At 39.4% G+C, this 22,100-nt stretch overlaps 1 protein-coding gene across 2 annotated transcripts in view; it reads left to right on the forward strand.

The window, feature by feature from the left end:
• Positions 1-22,100, forward strand: part of LOC126475378 (ADP-ribosylation factor-like protein 6-interacting protein 1) — a 60,477-nt gene that overhangs the window by 20,187 nt on the left and 18,190 nt on the right. For both annotated transcript variants that reach the window (XM_050103213.1, XM_050103205.1), the window contains exon 3: positions 10,644-10,881. In XM_050103213.1, coding sequence (XP_049959170.1) covers positions 10,644-10,881 — 238 coding nt within the window. The remainder of the gene's footprint in view (positions 1-10,643; positions 10,882-22,100) is intronic.

Consider the following 22,100-nt stretch of genomic DNA (forward strand, 5'->3'; position numbering starts at 1 on the left):
GTAGTTGTCTCATTATCTTATGATCAAAGCACTCCAAGCTTTTATGTTTCATTAAGCGCAAAACTTTTCATTTCTCTGCTTTATGAGCTCGTTGCCATTCTTAGCAACAGGCTGATATTTTGAAGTGATTTTAGTGGAGACATTACTGCATTTTTTCACTGGGTAGAATTTCTCCATGAATAACTGCCTGATCTGTGAATAGTCTGAGATTACCGCTAATAAACTGTGCTTAGTGTGTATCATGAATTATAATAGTGTTCCGTTGGACTCCTGTAGGGTGCACCAGATATTACTTCAGTGTGTGTAAATGATTCTCCATCCAGGATAAATTTCAGCATCCTGCCTGTCAGGAAATGGTTGTCCAGTTGTAAGCATAGTAAGATGTTCCATAGCAACATATAGGATTTTTTTTTCTTGAGAAAATGTCAATATTTTACTTGAATTATTTTTTTTTAAATAGTGGAAACATGTCCATAGCATTCAGAATATTGTGTGTGAAGAGAATAAGTCAAGCATCACTTGGCTGATGTTTTTGGAATCAGTGCTTATTTTTGTGAAGAAGGCTATTTTCTTCCAGGCAGGTTATAATGTTTTAACTTAGAATAAGTTATAAGATTCTACCATAAATAGGTTGAGTGATACAGCATGGCAGTGAATGTAAAAAGGCTGGTACTGGGCAGTTACTTAAATTTGTTCAATGTTTGGATGACATAGATGGCTTCCAGATCTATCTGTGTATAGATGAAGAAACCTGTATGCAACACCTAGAAAAGGTGCAGTCTTTTGATGGAAACCACATACAAAGGACTGAAAAGCTATAACTGTACATAAAGAATTTGGTTCTGAATTCCGATTTTTAGCTATGAGAGTCGTCCAATAATTAAAGAAACAAATTGGTCTGGGGAAAACTGTTAGTAGGGCAAGTTTGGTACTTTTATGGCTTCAAGTTGGAATCACTGGGACAAACCCTGATTAGCTGATGTATAAACATTGTTTTGCTTATAACCTCAAAAATACATTTCAAGATGGTGAGTCACTTGAAACATCCACATTAGTTGAACAACATTCTGTTATTCATTTTTTACTTTCTGAAGTTGAGAAACTGAATATATACTGTAGAATGTCTCAAGTTTATGGTGAAGGTTGTATGAATCGTGCAAATGTTTACAAGTGGGTAGAGCAGTTCAAAAATGGTTGCAACTCAGTGACTGATGAACACTGTTCTGGCCAACCAGCTGCAGTTTCAACTCCCTCACTTGAAAGTCGAATTGATGGCATTATTCATGCTGACTGCCATGTGACTATGGAAATGATAGTTGATAAAGTTCAAGTTAGTACTGGTACAGTTCATAACATTATCTGTAACAAGCTGAAGTACTGCAAAACGTGTGCAAGATGGGTCCCAAAGGAGTTGACGCAGCTTCACAACTGAGTGAGGTGGCACAGTGGTTAGCACACTGGACTCGCATTCGGGAGGACGACGGTTCAATCCTGCATCCGTCCATCCTGATTTAGGTTTTCCGTGATTTCCCTAAATCACTTCAGGCAAATGTCGGGATGGTACCTTCGAAAGGGCACGGCCGACTTCCTTCCCCATCCTTCCCTAATCCAATGAGACCGATGACCTCGCTGTTTGGTCTCTTCTCCAAACAACCCCAACCCATGGCATGGCAGCTTCACAAGGAAACAAGGCGCAGAGTGCGCACAGAGCTGAAGGAACATTATGAGAGAGAAGGTCAAGACTTCCTCAACAAAAATTTAACTTGTGATGAAACTTGGGTTCATTATTATGAGCCAGAATAAAAAAAGACAAAGCATGGAGTGGAAGCACACCAACTCACCTGTCCAGAAAAAATTCAAAACTCAAGCATCAGCAGGCAAAGTCATGTTGATGGTGTTTTGGAATGCTGAAGGTCCAGTTTTTTATGATTATCTCGAAGAGTAGCGTACAATGAACAGTCAATACTACTCGGATTTGCTTTTAAAAACAAGGTGAAGCCAGCCATGAGAGAGAGAGATGTCATGGATCTCGGAAGAGAAGTGTGATTCTCCAGCAAGGCAACACACGCCCTCATATTGCTCAACTAACCCGAGAAACCATTGACAGAATGGGCTGGGAAGTACTGTCTCATCTCCCTTGCAGTCCTAATTTAGCAGTTAGTGATTTCCATTCGTTTGGTGCACTGAAGGAGGCATTATGTGGGAAGAGCTTCCAGGACAAAGACAACATGAAAAAGTTTGGGGAAATTGGTTCAAACATCAAGATACAGAGTTTTTTGCAGCCAGAATAAAAAAGCTTGTAGCCTGTTGGAACAAATGCATAAATGTTCAAGGGGATTATGTTGAAAAGTAGAAAAAGTATTGTTTTGTAAAAATAAATGCTTTTTTCTCCAGACCAATTTGTCTCTTTAATTATTGACTGACCCTTGTACATGAAACTTCAAATATTCTTTAGCTATTTCTCTTAAAGTTCTTGTCTGGATAACAAGTATTACAAAGACAATGGTCATTAAAGGCAAAAAGATCCTCTAGAAAACTGAGGATGTGGATTTGTTTAGTCATACTGGCAGACAGTTGCTAACAGTTTATTAATAAAATGAACTTGGAACGTTTAGTTCCAGTCTGAAATCAGACAAATGTAGGAGGACTGTTGTTTTAGTGTAGAAACATCATAATGTGGTTTGTGGACAATATGTACCAAATAAAGTAATAAAAACATCATGAAGACATCCCATGATTTAATAGATGTTTGAAGAATATTGTGAAAATGGGGGTTCTTACACTCTCTCTGTACAAGAGAATGCAGAGAAACTGATGGAGAAAACTTAATAGCTTAAGATTGTCTGTCAAAGTTCTGAATACACGCACTGAAGAGCCAAAGAAACTGGTACACCTGCCTAATCTCGTGTGCGGCTCCGGCAAGCACGCGAAAGTGCCACAACATGACTTGGCATGGGCTTAACTGATGTCGTAAGTAGTGCTGGAAGGAATTGACACCATGAATCCTTCAGGGCTATCGTTAAATCTGTAAGAGTACGAGGGAATGGAGATGTCTTCTGAACGGCATGTTGCAAGGCATTCCAGATATGCTCAAAAATGTTCATGTCTTGGGAGTTTAGTGGCCAGTGTTGTTGTTGTTGTGGTCTTCAGTCCTGAGACTGGTTTGATGCAGCTCTCCATGCTACTCTATCCTGTGCAAGCTTCTTCATCTCCCAGTACCTACTGCAGCCTACATCCTTCTGAATCTGCTTGGTGTATTCATTTCTTGGTCTCCCTCTACAGTTTTTACCCTCCGCGCTGCCCTCCAAAGCAAATTTGTGGTCCCTTGATGCCTCAGAACATGCCTTACCAACCGGTCCCTTCTTTTTGTCAAGTTGTGCCACAAACTCCTTCTCCCCAATTCTGTTCAATACCTCCTCATTTGTTATGTGATCTACCCATCTAATCTTCAGCATTCTTCTGTAGCACCACATTTTAGAGGACAATATTATGGAAATGGAAGAGGATGTAGATGAAGATGAAATGGGAGATACGATACTGCTTGAAGAGTTTGACAGAGCACTGAAAGACCTGAGTCGAAACAAGGCCTCAGGAGTGGACAACATACTATTAGAACTACTGACGGCCTTGGGAGAGCCAGTGCTGACAAAACGCTACCATCTGGTGAGCAAGATGTATGAGACAGGCGAAATACCCTCAGACTTCAAGAAGACTATAATGATTCCAATCCCAAAGAAGGCAGGTGTTAACAGATGTGAAAATTACCAAACTTTCAGTTTAATAAGTCACAGCTACAAAATACTAGCATGAATTCTTTACAGACGAATGGAAAAACTAGTAGAAGCAGACCTCAGGGAAGATCAGTTTGGATTCCGTAGAAAACTATTTATCGTACATGTTTCACTTACATGCATGGCTACATTCCATACAAATAGTTTCAGAAACGACTTCCTAACACTTAAATCTATACTTGATGTTAACAAATTTTTCTTCTTCAGAAACGCTTTCCTTGCCGTTGCTAGTCTACATTTTATATCCTCTCTATTTCGACCATCATTACTCCCCAAATAGCAAAACTCCTTTACTACTTTAGTGTCTCATTTCCTAATGTAATTCCCTTAGCATCACCCGACTTAATTCGACTACATTCCATTATCCTCGTTTTGCTTTTGTTGATGTTCATCTTATATCCTCCTTTCAAGACACTGTCCATTCCGTTCAGCTGCTCTGTCTCTGACAGAATTACAATGTCATCGGCGAACCTCCAAGTTTTTATTTCTTCTCCATGGATTTTAATACCTATTCCGAATTTTTCTTTTGTTTTCTTCACTGCTTGCTCAATATACAGATTGAATAACATTGGGGGGGAGGCTACAACCCTGTCTCACTCCCTTCCCAACCACTGCTTCCCTTTCATGTCCCTCGACTCTTGTAACTGACATCTGGTTCCTGTACAAATTGTAAATAGCCTTTTGCTCCCTGTATTTTACCCCTGCCACCTTCAGAATTTGAAAGAGAGTATTCCAGTTAACATTGTCAAAAACTTTCTCTAAGTTTACAAATGCTAGAAACGTAGGTTTGCCTTTCTTTAATCTTTCTTCTAAGATAAGTCGGAGGGTCAGTATTGCCTCATGTGTTCCAACATTTCTACGGAATCCAAACTGATCTTCCCTGAGGTCTGCTTCTACTAGTTTTTCCATTCGTCTGTAAAGAATTCATGCTAGTATTTTGTAGCTGTGACTTATTAAACTGATAGTTTGGTAATTTTCACATCTGTCAACACCTGCCTTCTTTGGGATTGGAATCATTATAGTCTTCTTGAAGTCTGAGGGTATTTCGCCTGTCTCATACATCTTGCTCACCAGATGGTAGCGTTTTGTCAGCACTGGCTCTCCCAAGGCCGTTAGTAGTTCTAATATTATGTTGTCTACTCCTGGGGCCTTGTTTCGACTCAGGTCTTTCAGTGCTCTGTCAAACTCTTCAAGCAGTATCGTATCTCCCATTTCATCTTCATCTACATCCTCTTCCATTTCCATAATATTGTCCTCAAGTACATCGCCCTTGTATAGACCCTCTATATACTCCTTCCACCTTTCTGCTTTCCCTTCTTTGCTTAGAACTGGGTTTCCATCAAAGCTCTCTATATTCATACAAGTGGTTCTCTTTTCTCCAAAGGTCTCTTTAATTTTCCTGTAGGCAGTATCTATCTTACCCCTAGTGAGATAAGCCTCTACATCCTTACATTTGTCCTCTGGCCATCCCTGCTTAGTCATTTTGCACTTCCTGTCGAAATCAATTTTGAGATGTTTGTATTCCTTTTTGCCTGCTTCATTTACTGCATTTTTATATTTTCTCCTTTCATCAATTAAATTCAATATTTCTTCTGTTACCCAAGAATTTCTCCTAGCCCTCGTCTTTTTACCTACTTGATCCTCTGCTACCTTCATTATTTCGTCTCTCAAAGCTACCCATCCTTCTTCTACTGTATTTCTTTCCCCCATTCCTGTCAATTGTTCCCTTATGCTCTCCCTGAAACTCTGTACAACCTCTGGTTCTTTCAGTTTATCCAGGTCCCATCTCCTTAAACTCCCACCCTTTTGCAGTTTCTTCAGTTTTAATCTACAGTTCATAACCAATAGATTGTGGTCAGAGTCCACATCTGCCACTGGAAATGTCTTACAATTTAAAACCTGGTTCCTAAATCTCCATTATATAATCTATCTGATACTTGTTAGTATCTCCAGGGTTCTTCCATGTATACAACCTTCTTTCATGATTCTTGAACCAAGTGTTAGCTATGATTAAGATATGCTCTGCGCAAAATTCTACCAGGCGGCTTCCCCTTTCATTTCTTAGCCCCAATCCATATTCACCTACTATGTTTCCTTCTCTCCCTTTTCCTCCTGTCGAATTCCAGTCACCCATGACTATTAACTTTTCGTCTCCCTTCACTGCCTGAATAATTCCTTTTATCTCATCATACATTTCATCAATTTCTTTGTCATCTGCAGAGCTAGTTGGCATATAAACTTGTACTACTGTAATAGGTGTGGGCTTTGTGTCTATCTTGGCCACAATAATGCATTCACTATGCTGTTTGTAGTAGCTTACCTGTACTACCTTTTTTTTTATTCATTATTAAACCTACTCCTGGGTTACCCCTATTTGATTTTGTATTTATAACCCTGTATTCACCTGACCAAAAGTCTTGTTCCTCCTGCCGCCGAACTTCACTAAGTCCCACTATATCTAACTTTAACCTATCCATTTCCCTTTTTAAATGGTTGCACCTACGGTACGGCCATCTGTATTGCTGAGGCACGCAAGCCTCCCCACCAATGGCATGGTCCATGGTTCATGGGTGGGTGGGGGGGGGGGGGGGCGGTGGGGGATTGGAGTGGCCAACAGAAGCGTTTAAACTCAGAAAAGTGTTCCTGGAGCCACTCTGTAGCAATTCTGGATGTGTGGGGTGCCACAATGTTGTGCTGGAATTGCCCAAGAATGTCGGAATGCACAATGGACCTGAATGGATGCAGGTGATCAGACAGGATGCATACATGTGTGTCACCTGTCAGTCATATCTAGATGTATCAGGGGCCCATATCACTCCAAGTGCACATGCCCCACACCATTACAGAGCCTCCACCAGCTTGAACAGTCCCCTGCTGACAAGCAAGATCCATGGATTCATGAGGTTTTTTCCTTACCCATACACGTCCATCTGCTCAATACAGTTTGAAACGAGACCCCGTCTGACCAGGCAACATGTTTCCAATCATCAACAGGCCAGTGTTGGTGTTGACGAGTCCAGGAGAGGTGTAAAGCTTTGTGTCACGCCATCATCGAGGATACATGTGTGGGCCTCTGGCTCTGTTGAATGGTTCGCATGCTGACGCTTATTGATGGCCCAGCATTGAAATCTGCAACAGTTTGCGGAAGGGTTGCACTTCTGTTGGACCCTCTCTTTCAGTATCTTTTCTGGCCGCAACTATTGAGATTTGATGTTTTACTAGATTCCTGATATTCACAGTACACTTCTGAAATAGTTGTACGGGGAAAATCCTCACTTCATTGTTACCTCGGAGATGGTGTGTCCCGTAACTTATGCACCAACTGTAACACCACATTCAAAACTCATTTAAATCTTGATAATCTACCACTGTAGCAGCAGTAACCAATCTAAAAATTGTGCCAGACTCTTGTTGTCTTATATTGGCATTGCTGGCTGCAGTGCTGTATTCTGCCTGTTTACTTATCTTTGTATTTGAGTATGCATGCCTGTACCAGTTTCTTTGGAGCTTCAGTGTGTAAAGCAATGAGCACATCACAACCTTTAATCCAATCTTTTATTGCTGAGTCTGGTGTTGAAACTGATGATTGTAGACTCTAAGTCAAAATATTAAGTTTTGGCTTTAAACAAATGGGTAATACCATATCAACGTTTGACCACTGCACACACAAATGAAATATTAAAACTGAATGACATTTAGACTCCCCAAAGTGATCAAGGTTCCAAACCATGATGAGATTGCTATTGGATTTTACATGGATTAATCTGGTGAATTAATTTATTACTTTGTTCATAATTGTCAAGGTTCTTGTTACTAGTAAAGTGTACAGGTCACTCTCGTTTACAAAAAAAAAAAAAAAACAAGAAGCTAGTATCTCGATCCACCTCCTGTCTTGGGATCCTAGAGTGTATTCTAATCCTGAACGTTGTTGTTCCTGGAGTAAAAACAGTTACTCTTAGGGAATTAGTATTAGTTCAGAGGAAACCTTCGTAGCAAAGCTCTCATTCAATATATCACAATTACTGCAAGCAGGTACACAGACAGATTCTGTTGCCCTAAATTTATGAAAAGTTGACATTGTATCTCACTGTTGACCAGTAACCACTGTACAATCATAGGGAGTATTTTCACAGATATGCAACTGGCTTGATGACTGTTCTATGATTTAACAGGGAGTGTCATCAGCACTACTAGAGTGTTAGCTGATTACTGTTACCAACAAGTATCGTAATTGGATGATCATAAGGAAATGCAGAAGATCCAAGAGACATTTTCCACTTGTAATGAATGACTGTTATGATTTCTGACTGTAGGATTAGTGGTTAACTACCAGAGTACACCACATTGTTTAATTAAACAAGCATATGAAATGATATGAAATGAGATGAACACACAAAATCAATATAACGGAAGGCAGATGGAAGGCTTAAAAGACATTGGAATAGATCTGGGGAAAATGCTGTGCATCTTTAAAAGAAATCTCGTAAAAGATGCAAGTGCACCCAGTTATAGACAGCATTCGGAGCCCATATCAAGTAGATATGAGGGTTGACCGTGAACAAATCCAGATGCTTATTGCTAGGATCATAACACGTAGTTATAGACCATTTGAAAACAGAACAGAGGTGTTTAGGGAGCTTAAAGAGGAGGTTTTGGATGAAATGTGACATTGCTATCACGAAAGCCAAATGGAAAACCATTACCTGGTTAAAGCTGGTTTGTCATAGAGCACATTGTCATGCTGATACACTTACTCATCTTCACCAAATTGTTCCTCTACTATACACAGTACACAGTGCTGTAAGGTATGTTCATATCCTTCCACAGTTGTATTTTCTCAAGAGCAAGACACTACGCATAATGGCAGGTAATATTGTTCAGGCATTTGCCAAATCCAAACCCTTTCATTGGAGTGCTGCAGGGTATCGCATGATTCACCACTCCAAATCGTGGATTTCTGGTCATCAGCTGTCTTTACACCACATCAAGTGGCCCTTAGCACTGACTGAGTGGCACTTAGCACTGACTGCAGAAATGTGTGGCTTATGAGGAGCTGCTTGACCATTGTACTCATTCTTTTTAACTCCTTTTCCACAGTCGTGGTAGCTGGACTGTTGGTAGCACTTTTGAAATAGCGATTCTTTCTACTGATTTCATGTGATTTTCTTAAAACGTCCTCCACAATGATAAATGTTCCATCAATACTTGATGTCTGCTTCATCTTGGTTTGTTCCTTTGCATTTCCACTGCAGTCACAAGAGTTGACTTAGGCAGCTTTAGGAGTGTCAAAATATCACTGGTGGATTTGTTGTTCAGGTGACATCTGATAACATCTCTTGATGGATCCATTCTGCTGTTACTGTTTCTCCACTGACAACACGATGTCCCTACCTTCTTTCATACTATTGGGTCCACCTCTCATGATGTCTAGTGCTCAGTTACACATTACACAGGGATATCCGGACACTTTTGATCAGATAGTGTATGTAGATGTAGTGCTGTTAAGTAATATACTGAGTATTCGTGTCTGAAAATTAAAAAGTAAGAAAACATCACCCATTGGTATAAAATAATCATTTTACAAGTAAATATAGATTCATCAATAAAGGTATTTCTTTCTTCTAACTCATGTTGACACTGAAGCATACATCAGATGTAGCGTTATCAGTTGAATTAGTTCCTTGTTCACATTAATTTGTCTTTTATTCAGGAACTTTAATGGCAGTTTCTAGTAAAGAAACTGCAATTGCACCTAATATAAGTTTCTTCGCAGCATTATTTCAAAAATTGATGACGCCTCATTAACAGAGGAAACTTTGATGGTCAATAATCACACACAGGTACAGCAGGCAACCAAAGACTGCTGAAACAACTACAAGCAAGTGATGTACAGATTGATAGTGTACATGTGTGTGCCAGAAAACCCCCTAAACCTCAGTGAAAAGATCCATATGGTTAACAAGTCTTAGAGGCCTTGCTGGGAAATTGATAAGAAGTTACTCAAACTCAAAAGTATAATTCCTTTACTGTGTTGTGCTAAGATAGTCAGTAAACAATTTTTTTTTAGTTTTTTTTTTTAAGATTGTTGTTAATTGTGACAGAAAAGGGGGAGGGGAGGTGTAAAATGAATAAAAGGAGAAGTATAGAGTTGAAGAAATCTATCCTCTGCTCAGAGGTAGTGGCTTTAATGAAGAAAGTTATGGCTAAGAAATCAAAGTAAGCCAAAAAATGCAGTTTACACAGAGCTGTCAACATCCCACAAAAAAAAAAAAAAAAAAAAAAAAAAAAAATATAAATAAATAAATTAAAATCAATTAGTTTTCCAAAGCCCAAGTGTGATCGAATTTGTTTTGTGAAAATCACAACAGTGATTTTGGAAGACTTCAGTGAGTAAAACTCGCATTTCATTCATTTCAAGATGTTTACTCTTTCTAAAGTCAAAAAAAGAAAACAAGATTGGACCAATGAGAGTGTTAAGACGTGCTCTTTGGGGTGTTAGAGAGAAATTATCATTTCTCATCTTGGCAGATAGCACACACCTAATTAACACCTGACTAGTACACAGTGACATTGTTAATGAACTAACCGTTCTAAACATTATCATGACCATAATAATTGTTGTAACTTTGTTGTCAGTCCTCAAAAAGTCAATTCAGTGTATCCTTCAGAAATACATTATTTTCCTCAGTTGTAGGAATCTGTTTGAGAATGAGACTGCCATGTATGACTACACAAGAAATGGCACAAACACCAAATTAGATTGTAGAAACTCTTGTAAGGTCCTTAAAGCCCTATAGCTTTATAACCAATGTTACTTCTTACTTTTTAATGATCATTGTATTGTTTTTACAGCCTTTTCTGGTACCTTGACCCATCTGTGTTAACTACAATATCAGTTGTGGGTCTGTTAACAACTCTAGTCGATTACCTGGTGCCCACATTGACAGCTAGTATTTGTCATCCTGACAGTTGGACTGGAGTCAAGGAACGACAGTTGGAAGATATTTGTCGTAGCTTGGCATCCTTGCAAGGCCAAATCACACATTGGATATGCATTTTATCAGAAACGCGTCAATCTAGACCCAGGCTGGTAAGTCAAGCCACACCTTTACCCATTATGCCTGCATTTTGCGTATTTTTCTTCACAGTAGTTTTTAGATTTTAGTGGCTCAAATGGGAATATTTCCCATAACTGTTAAACTGGAACTGGTGTATAATACAGTCATCTTAGTAAAACAACTTAAAATAGCTGTTATTGAAAGAAATGCATTTGAAACTTTCTTAAAATTTTAATTGTACACAACGTGTTTGAAATAATTCTGATCTGATGTGAGTATTTAGTCTGAAAAACGTAGTAGTTGTAGGTTTGTTTTGATTTTCCCTTCAAAAATTGCTTCCTTTTTACAAAAATGGAGCTCTTTGGGCCATTTCACGCCAAGCGATGTAATTTTGGAAAAAGTTGCCTTATGACTGTCATGGATTTTGGTAAAATTTTTTGTAATCGTTTATGTATGTTCCCAAAAACATTGGCAAAGTTTCACAAACACTAATTCAATACTTTCGGATATATAGCCATTCATTTGTCCCCATAGTGAAACTATGACAGTTCACCCATGAGCTTTCGGCAACTTTGAAACGTAACGTCTCCAAGAATATTTTCTTGACAGAAACAAAACTGAGCCATCTTGTACATATTGCACTTTCTTAAGCAGAATAATAAAAACAGATTTACTAAGCAATGTTCGTATGGACAATTCGAAACAAAATCAGCTGGGAAAAAAAAACCACTCGAAAAAAACTTTTTATATCTCCATAAGTATTTGTAGGATAAACCTGAAACTTTGCACTTAATAATTTACCAATATGAGGTCATAGAATACACAGTTTCATTCTCATGCTGCTTTCGATTAGTGTATGTATTGAGGGTAAAGTTGACAATTTTTGTAAACACAAAAATACATATTTTTGGCCTATTTTTACAAAACCTTCTTCTGTAGACTTTTTTAAACCATTTTCATTAGAAAGACCACATCATCAAACCACTGAGAAAAACTGTCATTGATAAGGTGGAGGTGCATTGAAAATGGGCCTCCTATTTCTCTGGCACTCAGTTGTTTAATACAGTCTATGGAAGATTAAATCTAAAGTACTGAGGATTAGGACATTAGCCTGTATCAGAAAAATTGAAAATAAGTAGTCTTGTTGTTTGGTAATTAAAAAAAAAAAACATTAGTGCAGCATTCAGCTTTGCAGAATTCTGTTTATAAAAAATGAAATGGAATAAAGAATCCAACAAAAAGAATAGTTTTCTCTTTTTTGTGCTCTAGTAATTTGAGGCAATTAGGTTTGAAAAGTGTAATTTTTTTCCTCTGTGTTATCAAAATTTCTCCCCAAACAATTCCATCATGGGCATCATATGGCCGGCAGTATAGTTTTCCTCTTGACGTCCTACAGCAAATAAATGAAACCTGTAACACTTACAGAAATGTATCGTCAAGCTTGAGATACTGTGTAAAGAAACTCATGGGCTTGGAAACATGTAGTAAAGAAACTCGACTGGGGCTGCTGTTGCACAGCTATAGCTACCGCGCATTGGTGTTATGGGATGGGAATGCTGGTTTTCTCTGTCCAGAAGGAAACTGCTGTGGCAAGCCACTATGGACAATAGCAACACATTTATACAGTTTCTCATATGTACCATATAAATCGCAAACTATGCTGACACGAAGAGCACTATACCTTAAACTGTAATTAAACTAGCATGTCAATAGCATTATAGAATAAAAAGGTATACTAATAATACTCTATAACTTGAATCCATTCCATGAAAGGTCAAGAAGACTGCTGTGAACTTCATCAAAATTTACACAATGTCACAGTGCAGTAAAACTTGAAAGCTACTTAAACGATTGTGCTAGAGCTGTTATGCAGCAATTTTATTGCCATGATCTTCACTGCCTTGGTAACGCACATTTAAATTGCAAAGTTTATAACCAGTTTGATGTTGTATAGCAGAAAACGGAATTAAATACATCGCAATGAGTCGTGACAAGACATTGATTTTTTAAGTTTTTCGAGTTATTTGTACCTTTGTCTCCCTTCCTAGTCACAAAGATTTTTTATATTGCCTTCTCTAGAGAGTACTAAACAATTATTGAATTATAGTTTGAGTCTCAGTGGAAGATGGGTCAATTTTCAATGCACTTCCACCTTAACGCCATTTTTAGGGCTATATATGCTAGCATTGTATAGCTAAATGTAGTTTTTAGGTGGTTGAGAACATGGTCTTTCAAATGAAAAGGATTAAAAGAGTCTGTAGGAGACTTTTTATGAAAGTGTACCAAAAATTGTCAAATTTGCTCTCAATTTCTAAACTGTTGGAACACAGTAGGAAAATGAAATTTTATGTTCTAAGATCTTGTATTGAAGAGTTATTATGTGCGAAGTTTCAAGTTTATGCTGCAATTAGTTCTGGAAATATAAGAAGCTAAACTCAACATTTATTCAGACATCTATTTTTTTGGCCAAATTTGCTTCACCTTATCATTGTATTCTAGGGCCTTACATGCTCACATTGCAAATAAAATATAGTTTGTTAGGTTATTTAGAACATGATTATTAGACTGAAAAGTGTATGAGAGAGTCTGAAGAAGACTTTTTAGTGGGCCAATAGAGCCACCTTTTTTTGTTGTTGTAATCATACACCACAATGTCAAAACTTTCAAAATATACTGTTATTCATTCACTTTTTCGTGTTGAAACGCACCACAATATTTAAAAAACAATCGTCATTATCAGTAGCTGTAGACTGCATCTTCAGACGATGATTGACAGCCATCTGTATCTCCTTCATGTGGTAGGTTTTTTGTGAAATGGACATTATTACGATCCTAGTGTGGGAGTCAGTGACTTGAACTGGGACATTGAGCCTACACCTGCATGACTATGCTGCAATTCACACTTAAATGCCTAGGAGAGGGTTAGTTTTGAACCACCTTCAAACTGTTTCTCTGCTGTTCCACTCTCTAAACGCATGTGAGGGGGAAAATGGACAGGTCTGATTTCTCGTATTTGATCACAGTGTTCATTTTTCCCTATATAGGCTGGTCACAATAAAATATTTTCGCATTCAGAGGAGAAAGTAGGTGATTTAAATTTCATGAAAACTTCTTGCCGCAGTGAGAAATAGTTGCCACCCCAACTAGCTTATCATATCAGTGACACACTCTCTCCCATTTTGCAATAATAGAAAACAAGCTGCCCTTCTCTGGACTTTTATGATGTTTGATGATTGTACTTTTTCTTCATTATAGGCAGGATTCACATAAAGATTTTGTGTATGATAATACAATTGTTTCGTGGAAGTTTAGCCAGCACGTCCTGTGCTGTGTGACTTGCTTCCCATAAGTCCCCAGCTTCTTTCATAATAGTCAGGTGGTAATTAAGATAATACTCCCAATCAATAATCTATTCATGATTTATTTTGTGAATAACGGAAAGGCTTGTCACCCTTTAATCGTGCATTTCTTGCAATGCTCTTCCAGTCAGTAGGCCAGTTCACTTTTATGACTATTTTGTTCTGTAGTGATTGCCAAAAGTGCAAAGTCACATTCAAATTTCGCTATGACCGACAAATAGAAATTGTAAATCAATGCCTTCGAGGTTAGGTATTTCATGAACAGCTGTTAAGCACATTGCAACAACAAATTTGTTTAGGTTCTTTCCTCCATGACGATTACTAAAATAGGAAAATTTCTGAATGCATGAAATAGTTTCATTTTTATGATTCTGTCATATACTGCAGAATTAAAAGATTTCAGTTCTAACTTAGAAAATAAACCGTTGTTGCTAGGATCAGTTGGTGCAAACAAAACTTGCTGTAGATCAAAGCTCCAACTAACAAAAGTCCCATAAGTTTTTTGCTCTCTTATTGTGTGGTTTTCTCTGTTCTTTTGCCCTGTCCATTAGAAAAGATCAGCATTTTAATTATGTGTAAGTTCATGTTTATAGACCTCAGCAGCAATGTAGGCCGTGCATAGATGACACTAGTCTTTTTTGGAAATACAAATAATAGAATAGATTTTAAAAAACCTACTCATCAAGTGGTAGCAGAAGCATACACATATGAAAAGGGATTATAGCTTGCAAGTTTTCAGAGCCAGGGGCTGCTCCTTGTGGTAGAAGGATTGAAGAGGAAGGAAGAGCGGTGAAGTAAAAGGACTGTCGATGTTTAGGAAAAGAGGTAGAGTTTGGAAAAGTCACCCAGAACCCAGTGTCAGGGGAGACTTATCGAAACGAATGAGATGAAAAGACTGATTGTTGGGGTCTGTCAACTGGTCTTATTTGGGTTAATGAAAAGAGAGATTATACTCTGAAAATATTGTTCCATAAATATGGGCTCTAGTTGCTTAAGACCATTTTCTGTGCATGTAGATTTGTACAGGGAGTACATAAATGTGATAAGAAATGGACTTAGGAATTTCCTTTTGCCCCACAGTGACAGTCATGGGGTTCAACAACTGCAAAACTTTGAAAGATTCCTCACACTATCCAAAAGTTGTGGTGAAGTGACTTTCTTTACATGATGAACCCTTTGTTTCCTTTACTTGTGTTTCAGATGTCCCTTATTTCTTCGGTATATCAAAGTGCATTAAAAACCTGTTCTTACAGATTTGATTTTGCTTTGTCCTTCATGGAAAGTGAAGTTTCTTTTTGAATTTGCTTGTGTGCAAGGCTTTTTAAAGATCGTGTCTATATTATGCCTACTGTGAATAAAATCTCTGTTTCTCTCGTACACCTGTAATTTATAATATCTTTCGAAAATTCCTGGAACACGCAGTTTTGTAGATGAGATACAGTATTCTCTGCATTGCTCTGTAATATTGCAAATATTTCTAGTCCTCTAACCTGGATGTTCCAATTTTTTTCTAGTGCTGCTAGTTCTTGAAGGTTTTTTTTCTATGCCACCTAAATTCTGTTCTGTAAAGAGCTGTGCATCAGTAATGTCATCTTCAACTGCTCTTTCCAATGACTGGTGTTCTACTTCATTACCATCAGATGGCTTTAAATCTTCCAAATTAACACTTGCTCTTCTTCATGGCTCTTCATCTGGTGTATCATCAGATATTGGTTGGTATTCTGAAACAAGAGGAGAGATATCAGATGGTGAATCTGAGTTGTAATCACAGACAAGCAAAGTAGAAGGGGAAGTGACTGATTGGGGTGGGTTCTGTTACAACGTCAAGTTGAACACACACATTTCAAAACGACACAACACACGTAAGTCACTGTGCAAGTTGACAAAGCAAGACATGTGAACACGGTGACATTCGAATGAGCACTGAGTCCAAGTCTAGCGGCCGCTGGCTGGCCGGCCGCTTAGGTGGCGCGGCTGCTGCATGGCTGGCAGACAGCGCCGCATGTAGAGGACGCGCGTAATTGCGCAGCGGCACTTTGAATAATCAGCAAGTCACAACAGGTTTTCCTGCAGCAAACACAAAAAAAACCAATGCTACCTACAGAAACATGTTTCAATATATTGTATAATTTATATTTAAACGTTCATTACTGTTCTACTTGACGAGCATTACGAGAAATCAAGAAGATAATTTTTCATGTTTCCAGTTAGTATCTATAGCAAATAAGCAAATAAAGAAAAAACAAGAGAGAATGCTTTCAAAACTATAGTACTTTAGAAGAGTATTGTAATACATATGAGCATGAGACTGTAAATTCCAATGACCTGCTTCCATCAATTTTTTCTCTTCGGAACTCATAACAAACAAATTAACACTATAAGAAAATTCTGAAATTGCACATACACATCATTTACAACATAAAATTAACAAACACACAAAGAACAAGGGAAAATAATATTTACCAAACATTGTTGACTGTGTAGACAGTATTGATGCACTGGCTACATAGATATCTCAACACTGTATGCTGGTCATGTTTTACAACAATATAGCTTTTTCATTATTGGTTAGATCGTCAGTGAGGCAGCATCTTGGATTTCTCCAGCAGATAAGGCGATTACACAGCTCGTTTGTTATCAATTTTTACAAGCTTCAAACAAGAGTGTCTTATTTTCAGTTATCTGTGTGGTTACTAGTTTATTTTTTGAATTTACTGCATTTTGAGTGCTCACTAGGCACTGTCTTTCATTTTGATAGCAGTGTAGTGTAAAGTGTTGCCACCTGTATTGACCATTGTACAGTGTGGGCATGTGTTTCTTTTGTTTAGAATAATTCAGTGTCATTTAGACTGTCAGAGAGGCTGCACCTTACATTTCTGCAGCAGGTGAGGTGAGTAAAGTCTGTTATGTTTTTATGAGCTTTAAACAGAAGTGACTTATTTTCAGTTATATGTGTGGTTACTGTCTGGAGTATATTTCCGTTATTCGTAGTATTCGTAAGAACTGTGATTGCTGTGTTCAGATGTGAGCCGAGTTGGTGACCCTTTGCTCACAGCTCCAGGCAGTGTTGGCTTCAGTCACACAGCTTGAGGCTGTTGCCAATGGACACCACTGTGGGGGGCCAGACGTGAGGATCCGAGGCACATCTAGCACATCCCACGTGTCCCCCATCAGTCCACTGCTGCGGCCACCCCAGGCACTACCCGCATTGAGGGTGACCCCTAATCCATTGTCGATTGGGATGTCATTCCAAGATGTGGCAGGCAGTGAAAGATTTTCAGGTGGTTGGGGAGGGGGGGGGGGAGGCAATTGGAGGGCCTCCCCAGTTCGGGTGCTGTCTGCAGCTGACAAAGTTCCTTAGCTAGATGCAGTCGCTCGCTCTGTTCCAGAGGAAGCCTCTTGGCCTTCAGAGAGGATGGGATTACTGATAGTTGGGAACTCTAACATTAGGCAGGTAATGGGGCCCCTTAGAGAATGACTTCCAAGAAGGGAAAGGAATCCAGTGTGCACTCTCTGTGGATACTGGGAGGAGTCATTCCAGATGTGGAATGGGTGCTTCCAGATGCCGTGAAGAGCACAGGGCTCAGCCAACTGCAAATGGACACTCTTGTTGGTACTAATGATGGGTGCCGTTTTGAATCGTAAGAGGTTCTCTCTGGTTTCGGGCAACTAGTTGACTTGTAAAAGACTGACAGTCTTCCTTGCAAGATGAAGCCGGAGCTCACCATGTACAGCAACATCAACAGAATGAATTGTGGTCCTTTGGTACAGAGCTGAGTGGAGAGTCTGAATCAGAATCTCAGACCGTCCTGCAACCATGTAGGCTCCAGACCCCTCAACTTGTGCCACAGGGTGGTGGGTTTCTAGGTTCTGTTTAACAGGTCAGAGGTCCACTACACGTGGTTTTCTGGGAGAAAGGGTGTCAGTCGAAAAGGGTGCATGGCAAACACAAGAAAGCAGACCTAGCAACAATCAGTATTGTGGTTGTAAATTGTCGTTGCTGTGTTGGGAAAGAGCCAGCTAGTAGAGTACACTGAAGCTCAAATCATTATAGGTATGGAAAGTTCAGTTGCAATTTTTGAAGAAGGGTTTCAGTAAGGGTAGATTAAATAAAGTTGATGGTGGAGTGTTCATTGCTGCCAGAGTAATTTGTATTGTAGTGAAATTGAAGTAGATAGTTCCTGTTAGCTAGGATGGGCGCAGGGTGTACTTGACAACTAAGTATGCTTTTGATACGGTTCCTCACAAGTGACTTAAAAATCAAATTGCCGGCATATGGATTATCGTCTCAGTTTTGTGACAGGATTCATGATTTCCTGTCAGGAAGGTTACAGTTTGTGGTAACAGATAGAAAGTCTGTGTAAAACAGAAGTAATATCTGGTGAACCTGAAGGAAGTGTGATTGGCTCTCTACCCTTTCTGCTGTAGATACTGATTTAGGTGACAATCAGAGCAGAGATCTTAGATTGTTTGCAGATGATGTAGACATTTACCATCTTGTAAAGTCATCAGGCAGTCAAAATAAATTGCAAGATGATTTAGGCAAGACATCTATATGGCGCAGTTATCTGTAAATAATGAAAGGTATGAAGTCATCCACGTGAGTACTAAAATGAATCCCCGAAATTTTGGTTACATGCCACATCAAACAAATCCAAAGGCGTCAATTCAACTGAACAATAATAGTTCACAGTTACAAATAACTTCAATTGGAAGAGTCACATAGATAATGTTGTGGGAAAGCAAACCAAAGACTGCAGTTTATTGACAGGGCTCTTAAAAATGCTACAGTTCTACTAAAGAGACTGCTTACACTATGTGTGTCCGCCTTCTTTTTGAGTATTGGTGTGTGGTATGAGATAAACATCAGATAGTGTTGATGGAGGACATTGAAAAAGTTCAAAGAGAAGCAGCTCATCCTGTATTATTACGAAATAGGAAATGGGGGGGGGGGGTGGAGAGTATCATGGATATGTTATGCGAATTGGGGTGGCATTCATTAAAACAAAGGAGGGTGTCCCCCCCCCTCCCCCCCAAACAAGATCCTCTCATGGAATTCTGATAAAGAATTAGCTTGGAGGCGGTTTTATGATTAATTATAGATTGCAGACTAATAATGTAGTTGTAGCATTATAGTTATCTTATCATTGACAGTTCGTATTATGGGGCAACTGGGCAACTAAGGGCATTTATTTGTTGCCTAGATATACTCCCTAATTTAATACTTGTCTATTTGTTGAAATGCTTGTTGTGTCCCAGCAATAAATCCTGAGAGAGATCCAGTTGTAACATTGAACAGGGCACATCAAGTATGCAAGAATAGATTAGATAATAAAATGTATGAGACATTGATGTTATTGCTTTTGCTTACTGGTAATTGATTACATATTTGAATCTTTCCTGTTGGATGTTACTCAGTCGACTTACGTGTCTTGATCATTACACCACTATACCTCATGAGTCGTGGAGCATCAGTTTCTGACTTTGGCATATATTGTTAACTATGAGAAAACTGTTTAAAAAAAAAAACTCATAATCCAAGGAATTATTTTTAAATTAGAAGATACTGTGATGAACATAAAATGTGTAATAATGATAATTGTGCCAGTGTTATATAAAAGAGTAATCTAAATCAAAAAAGACAATAGAAATTGCTGTGTTGTCCTGGGAATATTGGAAACTATATTCTCACCTCATAACCATTAAATCTGAAAGCCGGAGAGCCAATGAATTACAACACTTAGAACTGAAATCATGTTCATTACAAACACCAGTGTCCAGCCAGAGCAGAACTGAACTCCTGCAAGGAGTGTGTTGTTACTCATATAGATGTCACATATTCTAAAAGGCAGTAGCCCTGATGGTGCAGGGATCACACTGCTGGTGCCTGAGCCGGAAACTCCCCATGCAAGCCAAGGAGTATGTGCACTTCATGGCTGGGGCACGGGGTCTCCGGGCAACATTTTACTGGCCAGGTAAACATTTCTGTGGTGGCATGGTGCTCATGGGGAGAGCCCCCATTAAGTTTGGTGACACCATGGCAAAAGATTTGCACACGAAGGGAATTAAACTTTTTTCTTCTGGTGGCTTCAAGGCACCATCATCTCTTGAAATGGGAAAGGTTATTATAATACAGAGTGGTACGACCCCATGACTTTTTCTTCCCCTGGCTGTGCTCTGGGAAGAGGAACAAGCCAGACATTTGGGAGTGGAATACTTCAGCCATACTTGGTCTGTACTCATTCTGAGGGATTACTGGTACTGCAACAAAAGTACTAATTTTTGTTGAAATCATGCAAGACAAATTTGGGGAAGCTGTGTCTGGGGGGAAAATGCAGAATGGTTAGTTATTATTTAGAACTCCCTCTGCTGCCCCATCTACTGCTGCTTCAGGCATGTGATTGTCTAGGTTACATATGTGTGACTATTGCCTAACGCAAAACTTTGAACATGGTCCAAGGAATCACCTTCCACAGAGGTCTTGTGTTCCAAACAGATGAGGAACTATGGACTTATCTCCAGTGGCACGGCATATATTTAACAGATGTGTACAAAAAGTGCCCAAGGATAATCGTAAGGATACAGGCATCTTTATTTTAGCCTCTGAAGAGAATGTCTCCCAGAGACAGTTAAAGTCATATTGTACAAGTGTGATGTGAAACCATGTCATCCCGCTGTATGATGGACCCAAAATGCAGTAACTGTGGATGATCACTCCATACAGGTAGTCCTTGTGAACATCCACCTTTGTGTATCAACAGTGTGGAACACTACCATCCACATTCACCAGTTTGCCCAGTTTTCAAGAAAGAACAAAAAATCCAGGAATATAAATCTATCAACCATCTGTCATATACCGAGACATGGAAGAAATATGAAAGCGTACATCCTGTGGATATGATGATCAGTTACACTAATATCATGACCATCATCTGCCTTCTCTCCCTCACCCTCCCCACCTCAGCCTTCCCAGCCTAGATCTCCCTCCATCCTCCTCTCCCGTGGTTCCCACAGTACCTTCTTTAGGAACCCCTTCCCACACCAAGCCAGAGGCATTCTCCTTCTTTGCTGTCTACTGGTGACAGGACTCCCTCTCCCCAGCAATCCCAGGCCAGAGGCAGATATGAAACAGTGGCTGAAGGAGCCACAATCTGTGGGTCCCAGGGCTGTTCGCCCTGCATCTTTCCCTGCACTCAATGCTTATGACCCCATGAGTGAATCTTACCTACAAAAAATTATGAATGAAATGAAGAGGGAGAATCAGAACAATGCTCCTCCGGCGCCTCCAAAGGCATCAGACCCTCCACACAGTCTGATTCTGTGCTGACGTTTATGGATGAGGTTCCATCTCACTGGTGATGGGCTATGGCGTGAATGGCCCTTTTGGCCCCTTCACACCTAACCCAGCCACCAGTCATGCCTAACCTGGCTACCACCCGTGTCATGTCATGTGATCATTCAGCAGAATTGTAATGGGTACTACTGTCACATATTGGATCAACAGCATGTTATTTCCTCTTCTGCAGTTTGCACTGCTGTCCAAGAAATGCACTTCATTGGTGACCATTCTCCAAGCTCCATGGTTATCATTCATTCTGTTGGACCTTGCTAGTTCCTATAGAGCATCTCGAGGGGTCTGTAATCCCTACCATCTGCCGGGGCTGTGTGGAACCAAAGACATTGCAATAACTATTCAGGACTGCTGATGAGTCCTGCAATGATTTAAACAACATCCTTCGCACATGAAAATTATCTCTTTTAAGTGATTTTGTGCTAAGGCTGGCTGTTTAATCAAACTCAGTGAGAAGGAATGTTGTGAGCACTATGTCTCCTCTCTGGGAACGTTCGCCTCTTCATATCAAGTGCAGGCCAAGCTCCATTGTCTTACAGGC

This window comes from Schistocerca serialis, chromosome 1, assembly GCF_023864345.2.
Source record: "Schistocerca serialis cubense isolate TAMUIC-IGC-003099 chromosome 1, iqSchSeri2.2, whole genome shotgun sequence".
NCBI lineage: Eukaryota > Metazoa > Arthropoda > Insecta > Orthoptera > Acrididae > Schistocerca > Schistocerca serialis.